Source organism: Mixophyes fleayi, chromosome 5, assembly GCF_038048845.1.
Source record: "Mixophyes fleayi isolate aMixFle1 chromosome 5, aMixFle1.hap1, whole genome shotgun sequence".
NCBI classification, from domain to species: Eukaryota; Metazoa; Chordata; class Amphibia; order Anura; family Limnodynastidae; genus Mixophyes; species Mixophyes fleayi.
This window is the reverse complement of record NC_134406.1, coordinates 101,727,662-101,741,196: the sequence shown is the minus strand read 5'-3', so window position 1 is coordinate 101,741,196 and position 13,535 is coordinate 101,727,662. Positions and strand designations below refer to the sequence as shown.

General features: G+C 38.3%; 1 protein-coding gene across 1 annotated transcript in view; it reads left to right on the top strand.

Annotated features, from left to right (window-relative positions):
• Positions 1–13,535, top strand: part of ITGA9 (integrin subunit alpha 9) — a 329,646-nt gene that overhangs the window by 110,796 nt on the left and 205,315 nt on the right. Inside the window, exons 7-9 of the mRNA XM_075212608.1 lie at positions 4,573–4,658; positions 8,078–8,146; positions 12,255–12,392. Coding sequence (XP_075068709.1) covers positions 4,573–4,658; positions 8,078–8,146; positions 12,255–12,392 — 293 coding nt within the window. The remainder of the gene's footprint in view (positions 1–4,572; positions 4,659–8,077; positions 8,147–12,254; positions 12,393–13,535) is intronic.

The following is a 13,535-nucleotide window of genomic DNA, read 5'->3' as shown; positions in this document are numbered from 1 at the left end:
ATTGACCACTCGGGGCACCCTGCAGTTAACCTCCTTCTATTTGTAATCCAGGAGGTTATTCCATTGGATTCTTGTGGCTCTGTAGATCTGTTCATCTATAACTATTGGATGGTATCCTTGTTGTAGGAATGTACTCCTCAGTGATAGCAGGTGTTGTTTTCTGTCTTCACTGTCTGAACATATCCGAATGTATCTCTGAGCTTGGCTGTAAATGATGGACTTCTTTATGTGTCCTGGATGAAAGCTGTTTCATCTCAGATATGCTGGGCGGTCTGTGTGTTTATGTTAAACTGATGTTTGCATAGTATTGTTTTTATTGTATAGGGTCATGTCCAGGAAATGTATCTGAGATCGTGAGTAGTTAAGAGTGAGTCTAATGGTTGGGTGAAATTTGCTGAAGTTTTTATGGAAATTTAGCAGCTCATCTTCAGAGCCCGTCCAGATTAGTAGCAAATCATCAATATAACGTAAGTATGCTAGAGGTTTCATTGTGCAAGTTGATAAGAATTCCTCCTCTAGTTTAGCCATGAAAAGATTAGCATACTGAGGTGATATCTTACTACCCATGGCACTTCCCATACACTGCAGGTATATGTCTTTCCCAAAAGAAAAGTAATTATGATTGAGTACGAGCCTGATCAGCTGCAGGGTTGGCTTCATGGTTAGACTGTTTCTTTGAAGATAGTGTTGGCATGTGGCTATGCCATCCTTGTGGAGTATGTTAGAGTATAGAGACTCCACATCCATAGTTGCCAGTAGTGAGCCTTCTGATAGTGGACCCAGGGCTGAAAGTTTGCAGAGAATGTCTGTGGTATCCTGGATATAACTAGGTGTACAGCTCACCAAGGGTTTTAGAAAATTCTCTATCCAGCCAGAAATATTTTCCGTTAAGGTCCCAATACCAGAAATTATTGGTCTCCCTGGATTGCCTTCTTTATGTATTTTGGGTAACATGTAGAAGGTACCCATTTTGGGATTGTCCGGTATAAGGTCCAGTAGGTAGGATGATACAGTGTTGAAACCATTTATGATCTTTATAAGTTCTTTTCCCTTCTCATAGAAAGTTTGCCATGTGCACTTCTTGTATATTTTTTAACAACATTTTTTTGGAACTAGGGGAAATAAAAAGCATGTCCTCATAAGTGCTGTTGCATAATGGCGCGATACGCATTAATGCAAGCTGTACCTCAGCATTTTAACACTATGGGGTAGATTCAATTCCCTGCGTTGTTCTAAAGCACTATTACCGTTACTACGGTAATTTCAACACAGATTTTTGCTCATGGCTCATAGAGTTGCGAGCAAAAATCAGTGGAGAAATTACCGTAGTAATGGTAATAATGTGCAGCTATTACCGTAATAACGGTATTAGTGCACAGGCCGCGTTGTTCTAAAGAACAATGCAGGGAATTTAATCTACCCCTTTGTGTATCACCTAACAACTTCTCCCATTGTGAAGTTTGCAGAATTTTAAAAATTGCAGAAAACATCTGCATGTATGAATAAAATATGTAATGAGAGACATCTCAGCTGGCTAGCCTTAAATATAGGAACATTTTCTGGGGAAAACCTGTTCCTGACCATCAAACTCTGCAGTAAGGTTAAATCAAATATTTACATTTCCACAAAAATGTATTTTTAACTAACATCTCCCATCTCATAGCAGAACTGTGGTAATTCCAAACCAGGGTTTGAGAGAAGTCACCCTGGAACATCTCCTAAACAATTAGGCGAAGGAACAAATTCAAGCAACATTGGGGCATATTCAATTGATTAGAATCCCCACGGTGTTAAAACTATTACCGTTATTATGGTAATAGTAAGCTGGATTTCAGCTTGCAGCTCCCTGAGTCGCGAGCTGAAATCCAGTGAGAAAACTACCGTAATAACGGTATTTACGTACACTATTACCGTAATAACAGTAATAGTGCGCGCGCTGCGAGATTTTTGGTTATAATGCCAACAATTGAATATACCCCATTGTGTCAGTTTATAAAAATATGGTGTTAATGTCACATTAACACCATATTTTTTATTCTGTGCAGGTTATAGCAATTTGTAGTACAAGTGAAAACAGAACAGCCTGAGAACAGACTGTAATTTAATTATAAAATGTACACATGTGATGTGTGTATGTTTAGCTACAGTGCATACTTTCCAACATGTATATATAAGTATAATCTTTAATCACAGTGCACTAACTCCCCCCTTCCTGCTGTAAGTTGCAAGTACAAATTTTGAGAACACAGTAAACAAACAAATATATATATATATATATACACACAGTGGTCGAAGTGGCAATTTAGGGATGCTGGTATGGAACCTGAAAATGAATGGCTGGGGGCCTGGGGGCAGCTTAGGACCGAAGATATAGGGATTTTGATAGAGTGAAATTAATTTTAGATTAAATTTCACACTATATAGTATAATATAAAACACATCAAATGATGTAAGGCTATCCACTCTGTGCCCCCATCTCTCCTGTGTCCAATTACCTTTCCTCTGTGTCCCACCACCTCTCCCTCCTGTCTCCTTTGTGTACTTACATTTTCCCTAGTATCTCCATAATATTATAATAAATCTTTCCAAAATATCTCCTTTATATCTTCCATGTTTCCCTTTATCTTTCCCTTATCTGTTTCCTTTCTCTGCTCCTATGTGCCCCTATCTTCATTGCAGGTATCTCCCTATCTCCCTCCCTACCTGTTCTCCCCTGTGCCTCACATGCTGCTTGTCTCGCTCCTCCCTTACTCCTTCATCCTGTCTATCCCTGTTCCTCCATATCTCTCTCTGTGACCCCTCCATATCTCTCCCTGTGTCCCCTCCATATCTCTCCCTGTGTCCCCTCCATATCTCTCCCTTTTCACCCTCCATATTACTCCCTGTGCCCCCTCATATCACTTACTGTGCCCCATCCATATCACTCTATGTGTCCTCTCCATATTACTCCCTGTGCCCCCTCTATATCACTCGCTGTGCCCCCTCCATATCACTCTCTGTGCCACTTCCATATTTACCCTGTGCCCTCATTAATCATTCTGTCCATCTCCGTTCTATGCTTACCGTTTATGACTTTCTTTCTTCTGTTGTCTACTCTTCCTTTTCGTCTCTACCCTTCTGTGTTCTTTTCTTCTGTGCTGCATCTAGCGTCTCTTCTGGATTCTTTTTCTCCCTGCTCCAGTATCACTGACTGTCGGGCGTAACATCTTCACATACCGACAGTCAGAATTGAGCAGAGAGCAGAGAGAAGCCAGAAGAGATGCTGGATGCAGCACAAGCGGGGAAGGCAGGCGGAGTGCATTTCAGGCATGGTGCTCCCCCTCCTTGCCTGTCCCGCTTACCACCAGCAAGGCTGAAGAAGTGGGGCGAAAAATGACTTTGAGCACTATATGTATATATGTATATATATATATATATATATATATATACATATATATATATATATATATATATATACATATATATATATATATATATATATATATATATATATATACATATATATTCTCAAGAAGGGTGTGTCTACTAAACATGGGTACAGGAAATTATACCAATATATATTGGTGTAAATTGCTATGACCATGTTTAAGTTGGCAGGGGCAGGCTGGGTTGGCCCCATAGTGGGTTACCTTGGTCACTGGGCCACCTGCATTGTTTCCCTTTAAAATGTTCCTAACAGGAAAGCGCGGCCGCGTAATTGATGACACGGCCGCATCACATGACACGCGACATGTCATGTGATGCGGCCCCCCTGCCCCCCGGCCCAGCCCGCCCCTGCTAACAGGCTGCTGAGTCGAGTCTTGTCCCCCCTGGGCTAAACTTTGCCAGCCCTCCCCTGGAATTTGGGACTTTTTGTAAATAAATTGTTTGTTGGCAGGTGCAATGTATATGCTGGTATGAGCTGACCAGTTTTTTCATTCTGCCCGGTGTTCATTTGGGAGTGACACAATGTACAATGCCATATGCTCATCTTTTCTGATTGTACACTGTCTGGCCATCTTTACTTAACAATAACTAATGGTAAAGTCTGTTTTTTAATTCATCATGTTACTGTTTGATCCATTCAGAAAAAAGATTCATACAAGTTTTTCTACAATATTATTATTACATCTTATTTATGCGCTATGTGGCAAAACAATATTAAGAGGAAGGAAACATACGTTACTAGCAACCCTAGCCCATACTGTACACTTGGGAAAATGTTTGAGGATCCTGCATGCTATGGCACATGACAGATGAGTGGTCATGTAAACAAATTTAACAAGAATCCCTCTTTACACTTCTTTATTCTATGTAAAATAAGATGTCCTGGGCATATATAAACGTTAATGAATTATCTCCTGTTGTAATTTCCTGTGTCAACAACTTACAGTAATCAGCAGTGTTTAATAAATACAGTATTTTATTTACATAAATGAAATATTTCCAGAGTTAGGTTTATTTCAAGCTAGTTTAATGCTAACATCACTATGCTAGAATGTTTCTCTTCTAACAAGCTGTGTAAGTGGAACAGTTTACTCTCCCAGACTGCGTTAGTTCATGATGTAATGTCCTCTATTTTCCATACTGCAGGATATGCGGTCACCGCTGGTCACTTTTCACAGCCCACCACCATGGACGTAGTAGGTGGAGCTCCCCAAGATAGTGGCATCGGAAAGGTGAGGCTTCCGTCACTATGCTACATGTGATATACTCAGAAATGTCTTTCTCATTTCCACAGAACTGATGAATACAGAGCTTTTGTTTCCTTTCTAACAGTTGAGATATAATTAGCACATTGTTTGTGAGGTAAATGGACTCCAGTCTTTGTTGCTGTAATGAATTATGCTTCCAGTCTCTTAGTTACAGTTTATATTTTTACAATCATAATATATTGACTGTAATTAGATAGGTTTATGGTACTCATGAGCATTGTATCCTATGCATGTATATGTAGCAATCGTGTTCTTTGAAGGGGTACTATTATAAGTTATTTGTTTTAGTACTGCATTTGCTAAGTAAAATCAGGTACTCCTATTGATTTCAGATGCTTTATTTAATATAAATAAATGTCCAGCTAAAATCTCTTTAGAAAACAATTTAATTCAAAACCTAAAAGAAATTAGAAAGTGAGCATCTGACTTTACAACTAGACTGAAAAGCATTTATTCAGAGATGAACTTCTGTCTAATATTACCACAATAATGGAACTAAAATACATTAGTCATAAATGCTGGGTACCAACAACAAATCATAGGCACTAGTCCAGGTACTGGGAGGCCCATGTAACTATGGTTACTAGCAGAAATTACACGGAGGTTTCAAAGTTGAGTCTCTGTGCTTTCTATAGCAAAGGAGATGTTCACCCAATGTAAGTATTTATAAATAAATCCACTCTTCCATAACACATGGTACTTACAACCAGCTAACCGCCCCCCTCCCGCCTCTGGAGAGACTATTCTCCTGCTACAGGAGGCTTTAGTAAGTTTTAGTGCTTCAACACATTGCTTGTCAAGAGCACTGCCTTGATGGTTGCCGTTAATATGTCCTGTGGGACCTTTGCAGCTATTCTAGTTGGAAAAGGGAGGTTTAGCTAAAAATAATTACTTTAGATTGATAAAAAGAGAGACTCTAATAGCGCTAAATAACCCACAACCCCCAAATAGTCAGAAGAATCACTTGAAAGTTCAGGACAGAAAGAGGACAGTGCCAGCAGGACTGCTGTCCAATGTGGCTGAGGATTGGAGGAGGAGAGAGCCATAAATCTGCAACTCTGCTCAGTGCCTATTTATACTTAGTACAGCTCTGGGCAGGGGGGGGGGGGCTGTGTTCCAGAGGAATGGGACAATGTGTCCTGAACCCTGTGCAATGTGGATGACAGTGTCTATGCACTGAGGTTGGTTGTCTGTACAGTGTGGTTGGTTGTATTGGTTTTACAATGTTTCTGGGGGGTTCTGTGTAATGTGGCTATAATTTGGGAAACCAAAATAGGTTTTTAGTGTCTATCATTAGATTTCCAAACTGCATAGGTGTTTTACAATGTAGCATTCTTCAGATTATTATTATTCAATTGCTTTTAGCCTCATTCAGCCATGCAAATTGTTTAATTTACAGTAAGAGAGTTTTTAGTTGCAACTAATTTCTCCTTATTAATAAAGGAAATGTGTCCAATCAGTGGACCACATACATTGTAAGGAACCAAGGGGAACATAAACCAACACAATATGCATTAAAAAATGTTATGAATGTGAACATATGTAGAATGTTTGCCAGAAATCTTGGGCAGCTGACTGATCCACTCCACATCACTCACTGCTCTTCCTTAAATTTAATAAACCATATCCCATAAAAATAAAGCTTGGGAAACCATACAGAGCGCTTGCAGATAAAGCAGCTGGCTCTGGATCGTTAAATGCATAATTTATGAATAAAATGAAGCATATGAAAGAGAAAGGAAACTGTGCAGTCTGTATCATTTTAACATTAGTCAATTTGTCATTTCATTAAATCTGCATGTCTTTCATGACTGCAAAGGCATCTGACAAATTTTGATACACAAATTTTGATAAGCATGACCAATTCATCTCTGTAATTGAAATTTTGAAAATTAAAATATTGTGCAGGATTTCATAAGGAGCAAAACTCTATCTTATAAAGATTTATAGTCTGATCTAGTCTATTTTAGTGGCGTAAAGAAATACATGTCCGCACTGTTCATGCGCACCAAAATGCATCCCTGTTTAGAGGTGTTCGTATCTTAGTCTTGCGGCCTCTTACACCTGAAGAGGCAGAATGGGGACTGCAAAGCATAATTTGAGTAACCTTGGACACATCCCTGGAGAAGCTTTCTGGAGGTATATAATTTGCTGTACCGGAGACTTGGTGTAAAGATGTGTGATGATTATAATGATCTCTACACTAGCATTGGGTACAAGCATGTGCATTTGTATGACTAGTGCACGACTGATATAGAAGTACAGCTATGTTTTAAGTTGGACGAATATTGAGATGCAACCATGATTTTTGTGATAGAATTGTTACACATGTATAGCACAAGCTTTGGCAAAAACTAAATCAGGCCCCTAATAAGCATTGTGCAATAATTTGCCTTTCTGGTCACTATGGTCAACCAAAACAGAGGCATGTGCTGCACAGTCTGGGCTACCTGGGGCTAAGTCACTGGGCTATCTGTATTCTTTTTCCTTTAAAATGTCCCTTATAGGCTGTTTATCCAGATCTCAGCCCCTGGGCTAAGATTTGCCAGCCAACCACTGAGAATTTGGTCCCATTGCCATAGGGAAAACCAGGCATAGGCATGTCAGCATATCAGCACATGACTGGTACCTCTGTGGGACATGGGTGGACTCCTGAGTTTTGTCATCCCAGTATAATGGACTGTGGGCTGCTTTATAAACCAGCCAATCACAAGGTCCTGCAAGGATCTTGGCGTGTAACAGTAAATCACCCAATCACTGTTAAATTATTAATAACAGATCAACTATCACATACCACTGCAATAGTTATTAAATAGACCACACAAAGGTATGGGGAAGGGAAGCCTTGGATGGCATAAGCTGGCAATTCTTACTGCTGATAACAATGCTATCACTGGTGTCAACTCACGTTTTTGTCAGCAATAGGGCTCCAATTACCATTGTAAACAGCTATTAGTTAATATAGTATCTCACATAGTAATCTCTGTTTAGTAAAACCTTGATATTGACCAGATCTTGTTAAAATGTCCGCTTTTCTTTGAGATCAATAATTTAGGATAGGAAAGTTAAAGTACAGCACATTGTAAGAAGACAATGCTCCTGGGAGTCATTGTTCAAAATGCACAACACAGTATCTTAATTTATCATGACAATAAGACAAGATATAGTAGCATTTTTTGCAATTGAAGATACATTACCAAACATTAAAGCAATATTTTGCCTTTAAATCACAGTTTTTGTTGTTGTACTGTCTGCTTATGGTGTGAAAGCATATTTCAGTAAGTTGTCAGGGTATGTGCCATGGTCATTCTGTAGTATCAAAAGAAAACCCAATTCCCTATTATTTATATCTTGTGATTAATATTTTCATTTTTACTTTTCAGATCTATATCTTTAGAACAGACAAGAGATCTGGATCACTCATTAGGATTTTTCAAGCTTCAGGCAAAAAGGTTAGACTTACGTCTGGTTCATTTCTGCTTCCGATCTAAATTCCTTTACCTCCCATGCACTTGGCTCTAGCTGAGGTTCCTAAACATAATAACTAATGTATTGTGGTACAAGCTATTTCTTGTAAATGTGACATTATATTGCAGTAGTAGTACATAGGATAGCGACAGGCAACATTTAATATGTTGTCCAGTGGCTGGACTACATATCGTAAGACACCCACTGGTTATGCCAGTAAGTGTCCATCCATAACATGCAGTCTGACTTGAAATCTTCAAAGTATGGAAATGTGCTGGACCTGAATAAGTTAAGTTTGCAGTATTTAATAGCTTCAAGTGAGCTGAAGGGTAACTTAAGTTAATTGAGTGAGATTTTTTGAGGGGCTTGTACCACTTCAGCTTTGGAAGATATATTAACTCACCATTCATCATCATCATCATCATCAACACTATTTATGTAGCGCCAGCAGATTATGTAGCGCTTTACGATTGGAAGCAAACAGTAATAAAACAATACTGGGTAATACATAGGTAGAGGTAAGAAAGCCCTGCTCGCAAGCTTACACCATAACCACAATAGTTGAATTGCAATATTTTATTTGTACAGATGTCTGCTAGACTTATGTATATAGCCATTACTGTTGTGCATATACAAGGCTTGTAATGTTACCCACATGGAAAAGTATTGCTTTACATATATCACATAATGGACCAGTGAATGATATATCATTTTTGCATTTTGTCCATTAGCATAAATCATAGCCTGCAAAAAAACTTTATTTTTCACTCTATGGTGATAAATAAAACTATGTCATTATCAGGATGTTTTAGAAAGTGGTAACTGTACTGTAATGATATACTTATAATGCAAAAAATGCTGGCTGTTGCAAAAGAATAACTAAAATAGTTAAAACAGTAAACAGTAAAACATGTTACATGCATGTACAGATTTGTCACTAACTCTTTATTTATAGTGGTGAACATAAATTATACAGCATTTCATTGTGTGGTATAAAAAGGTAATAATCTAATTTAACTGATAAATGTTCACATCATTTTTATTAATATCTTATAAAAAATGTTCATAGTTTAGTCCTTGTTATATTACTTATTTATATATGTCAATATATATATTATTTTATTCATGTTTAAGGCCATTTCTAACCAAAGCTTCTACTCCTGTGCACTTGAGTGCAGACACATATGCAACATGTATGTTCTACCAAAAAATCTGAGTAAGAATCTGGGAATTCATTTAACCATGGTTATTATCAGAAAACAAGTGTACCTCCCTAAATAAAACCCATCATTTACTTAGCTATTACCTGCATTTTTTTAGATACCTTACAACACACATCATCTGTGCATTTTGCTTATAGATCTATATTTTATATTTTGTATGTACAATGGGGTCCTCAGGTTTTGATTTTATCTCAGTGTCCATATTTTTTTTAAAAATATCTGGTCCAAGTTGCTATTGCGCTGGTGTCTATATTTGCAATGATGCAGCTCCAGGGTGCTTGATCAAAGTGTTGTCTGTAATCACCTGTCTCAACCCCATCTGCTCACCCCATCATTAAATGAACAGTACCAATGTATCAAACTTAATCTGCTGACTTATTCTTATGTATACGATTCCATTCAATTAATATATACGTTGAATGATTCTTTCATTTCTTTCCTCTTAAAGGGGATGGCTATCACTGTCTGAATGTAGTTTGGTCGGCTAGAACACTCAATAGCAGTGGGGCATACCTAGCCAAATGATTGGATGTGATTGGCTAACATCCACTCATGTGATGCTCTCTTTTGTCCATGTACACCACGCTAATTCCTAGCTTCCCTGTTATTGTGTTAAAGAATGCGATTTGGCTTGGGATATCCATCCCTTTTTATAGGCATATAGAAGCTCTATATGCTGCATTTTATTTGGGCACAAAGTCTTTACTACACAGAAAGTTGACTTGTGTCCATTTCAGGACCAAGTGGCAAAAGTTGTGCAAAAATGCAACAGCCACTCAACAATAAGCTTTAATATTTCTAGGAACAGTTTGACTATTGAAAGTAAATGGCTAATTTGGTTGCTGTGGGTTAGTGTCCATCTGCACTTTTGCACAGTGATAGTAAATAGTTAGTTTAGGGATTTCCTCATCAAGTGAAATGTGAATGCCCCCAAGTCAATGAAGAGCATTACATAAAACAGAATGGAAAGGGATTGTCCATCCTTCAAAAAACATGACCCACACATAGCAAATAGTGGGTTTGCTCCTTGGGAACTCTCTTGTTACTAGAATCAAAGAGCCAACTCATTCTACGGCTCTAAGAGTACTCAGTACCCATAGCACTTAATAGAGCTCTAATGACGGACCGAGATGTGACTTCGTTCATGTCCCTAGGTGAGAACTGTAGTTGATGTATCCATCAAGCCCCTTGGCATAGCAACACAGAGCATAATCAATAATCATACAATAAAGAATGAAGTGAAAGAGGGGAATAATTCTGATTTAGAAAATGTCTCGGCATCAGTTTGTGTTTCTTCATCCTTTTTTCTTCAATGTCGTATTAGTATTTTCTTTGTTGTTGCGTATTTTGAATTATTATATTGTAAGTGATGTATTTGAAGTTTGTGACATTACCCATAACAGTTTGCATGAAAGTGATTGATGTTTCTTTACCAACATTCAGTAATATAGTATATAATCGCGTGTAAATAGCACTAACTATTATTCTGCCAACACACATGGATAAAAAAAAAGGAAATGTGTGAGATATAGAGAGGAGAATTAGTAGTCTGGTCCCGCATATCTGCAATATTTGCTCCAAACTGTGTTTTTCTTGATCTGACCTCACACCAGTCACCATACTCTCTCACTAATGCCCTTTTTAGTAGTATCAGTGACCACTGGTGGTACCTTTTACGGAATGAAGACTATTAATGTCCTTTGTTCACATTCTAAAAGCTATTGTATAGTTTGTTTGTTTTATTTTTTTATTTTAAATATGGCAAAGCAGTCATGGCTATCAAATAACCACCTTAACTTTCATATCTCTGGTACTTGAATTCTAAAAAAAATGTCATGTAGTATTTTATAATACAAATGGATAATTATAATAAAAACTCTACTGAAGAAGAAACCTAAGAAACATGAAACCATAATAATATTTTTTTCTATATGTATGTAGATTTTTGTAACCTCATGGTTATAGTTACAGAGCTTAGAAAATGACAAAACCATCACATTCAGTCTTTCACTCTACTAACACTTGTTCTGTTTTCAGGGAAAGCTGGTTAACCCCAATGAGGCTATGCCAATTCTGTCTCAAATGTAAAGAAAACTGACTCTAGTGCAAGTATAGCAACTAGATATTCTCCACAGAGCTTAAATAAATTACCTCTTATTACCCTTATTAACATCATTTGTTATTATTAACCTGCGGACTGCCCACTATAGAATTACAAGCTCAATATCATAAATGGTATGTAATTGTAAATATTGAGTATAGTCAATGGGTAGGGAAAGACCTGTAGACAACCATTGAATCTACTACAAGTATGAATTATACCATTAAATAGACCAGTGGTGCACTCTTGCAATTTTATTTACCACTGGATTGATAAAAGTTGCCTATCTCTGACCTGTAATCTTAAACGATAATGTCTTATACATTTATTCTTAGTTTTGGGGAATTATGGGTACCCCATAAAGCTAACATTCCATCTCCTCTTTTGACCTTCCACCATCCTTCTGCCAAATAATTTTTTGGTTTTACATATTCTGGCCTTAAGAGGAGGCAGTCTACATACAGCAGGTGTCTATATAAGGGTGTCTATGTCGCTTCTACTTTTCAGCACAGTTGGCAAAGAATCTGGTAAGTAACAAATATATAGTATCAAGGAAAGTGAACAATGTAATCACACTCGCCCAATATACTTGACCCACATATGGCTAAACTCTGCCATTAAAATGTTATATTTGATAAACCTAAAATTTATTTCATAATACATAATATTTAATTGAATTTTCTACTTGCTGTCATCTAAACTAAATGCACCAAGTCTTTGTGTGGGCAGAAATACTGAATGCTTTGTTATGACTCAACTTGGTTACAGATGGGCTCTTACTTTGGCTCCTCCTTATGTGCAGTTGATCTGAACACGGATGGCCTGTCAGACCTCCTGGTAGGGGCACCAATGTATTCTGAGGTCAGGGATGAAGGACAAGTCACCGTTTACATCAACAGAGGAAATGTAAGTATGTTTTTGTGATTTAAAAAAATTATATACCTTAAAGTGTGTATGTGTACTTTTGCACAAGAATAGTTACTACAGTATATCGGAAGATCCATAGAGTTGTCATAATAAATAAAAGTAAGTTTAAGATTAAGGCTAGATATAAGGAAATTATAAAAACACTTAGGGCCTCATGTATAGTTGGATACAATTTCCGTTTAAAACGTAGACAGAAATTGCATCTCAAAAAAAGACACAGCTTACACATATGTTTGTAACGACCTGCCTACAAGCTTGCTGCTTTGTATTGACAGCCCCTGCCTCCTGGACTTTTGGACTTTTTCTGTGTTTCATTTTATGTGTCAGCAGCAGTACCTCTGATCACCAAAGGTGCTGCTATTGTGCCTGTTTCTTGTGCTATAAGAGTTAACCTTGTGGAACTAATTATTCCTGTCACCTGGGTTTTCCCCTATGTATACCATACTTGCCAACTCTCCCGGAATGTCCGGGAGACTCCCGCATTTTGTGAGAGTCTCCCGGACTCCCGGGCGAGTGTGGCAATCTCCCGAATTCTGCCCACTTCACTAGGAAGTGCCCCACTTCCTAGTGAAGTGGGCAGAATTAGATCCCAAACGCCGCGATTCCCGGTGAATCGCGGCGTTTGGCCCCGCCCCCGCTGTCAAATGACGCAATTTGCGTCATGACGTCACAGGGGGCGGGGCCGAAATGACGCGATTTCGGCCACCCCGCCCCTTCACGCCCCCCTCCACTGGCTGGCTCCCGGAAGGGAGCTGAAGAAAGTAGGTAAGTATGATGTATACTTGTCACTCCCAGCATACATTGCTGGCTTTTGTAGTCACATCCTGTTGTTACATTGTTGTTACTTCCTTCTGCTGTGCTCCTGGGTTTATGCTGCTTGGGATCTCTCCATACATTCTGCTTACCTGCATCAACTGTGAACCTGGTATTTACCTTTGCATTTCCCTGCACTTGCTGCTTGGGATCTCTCCATACCTCCTGTTTACCTGCAACAGCCGTGTACCTGGTAATTACTGCAAAGCTCATTATTACACCTTCTGTTTATAATCTTCAGCAAATAAACATTGAATGTTTTTCATCTTATTCGTAGCTCCTTAGCTGTATTCCTGCATTAATTCGTGA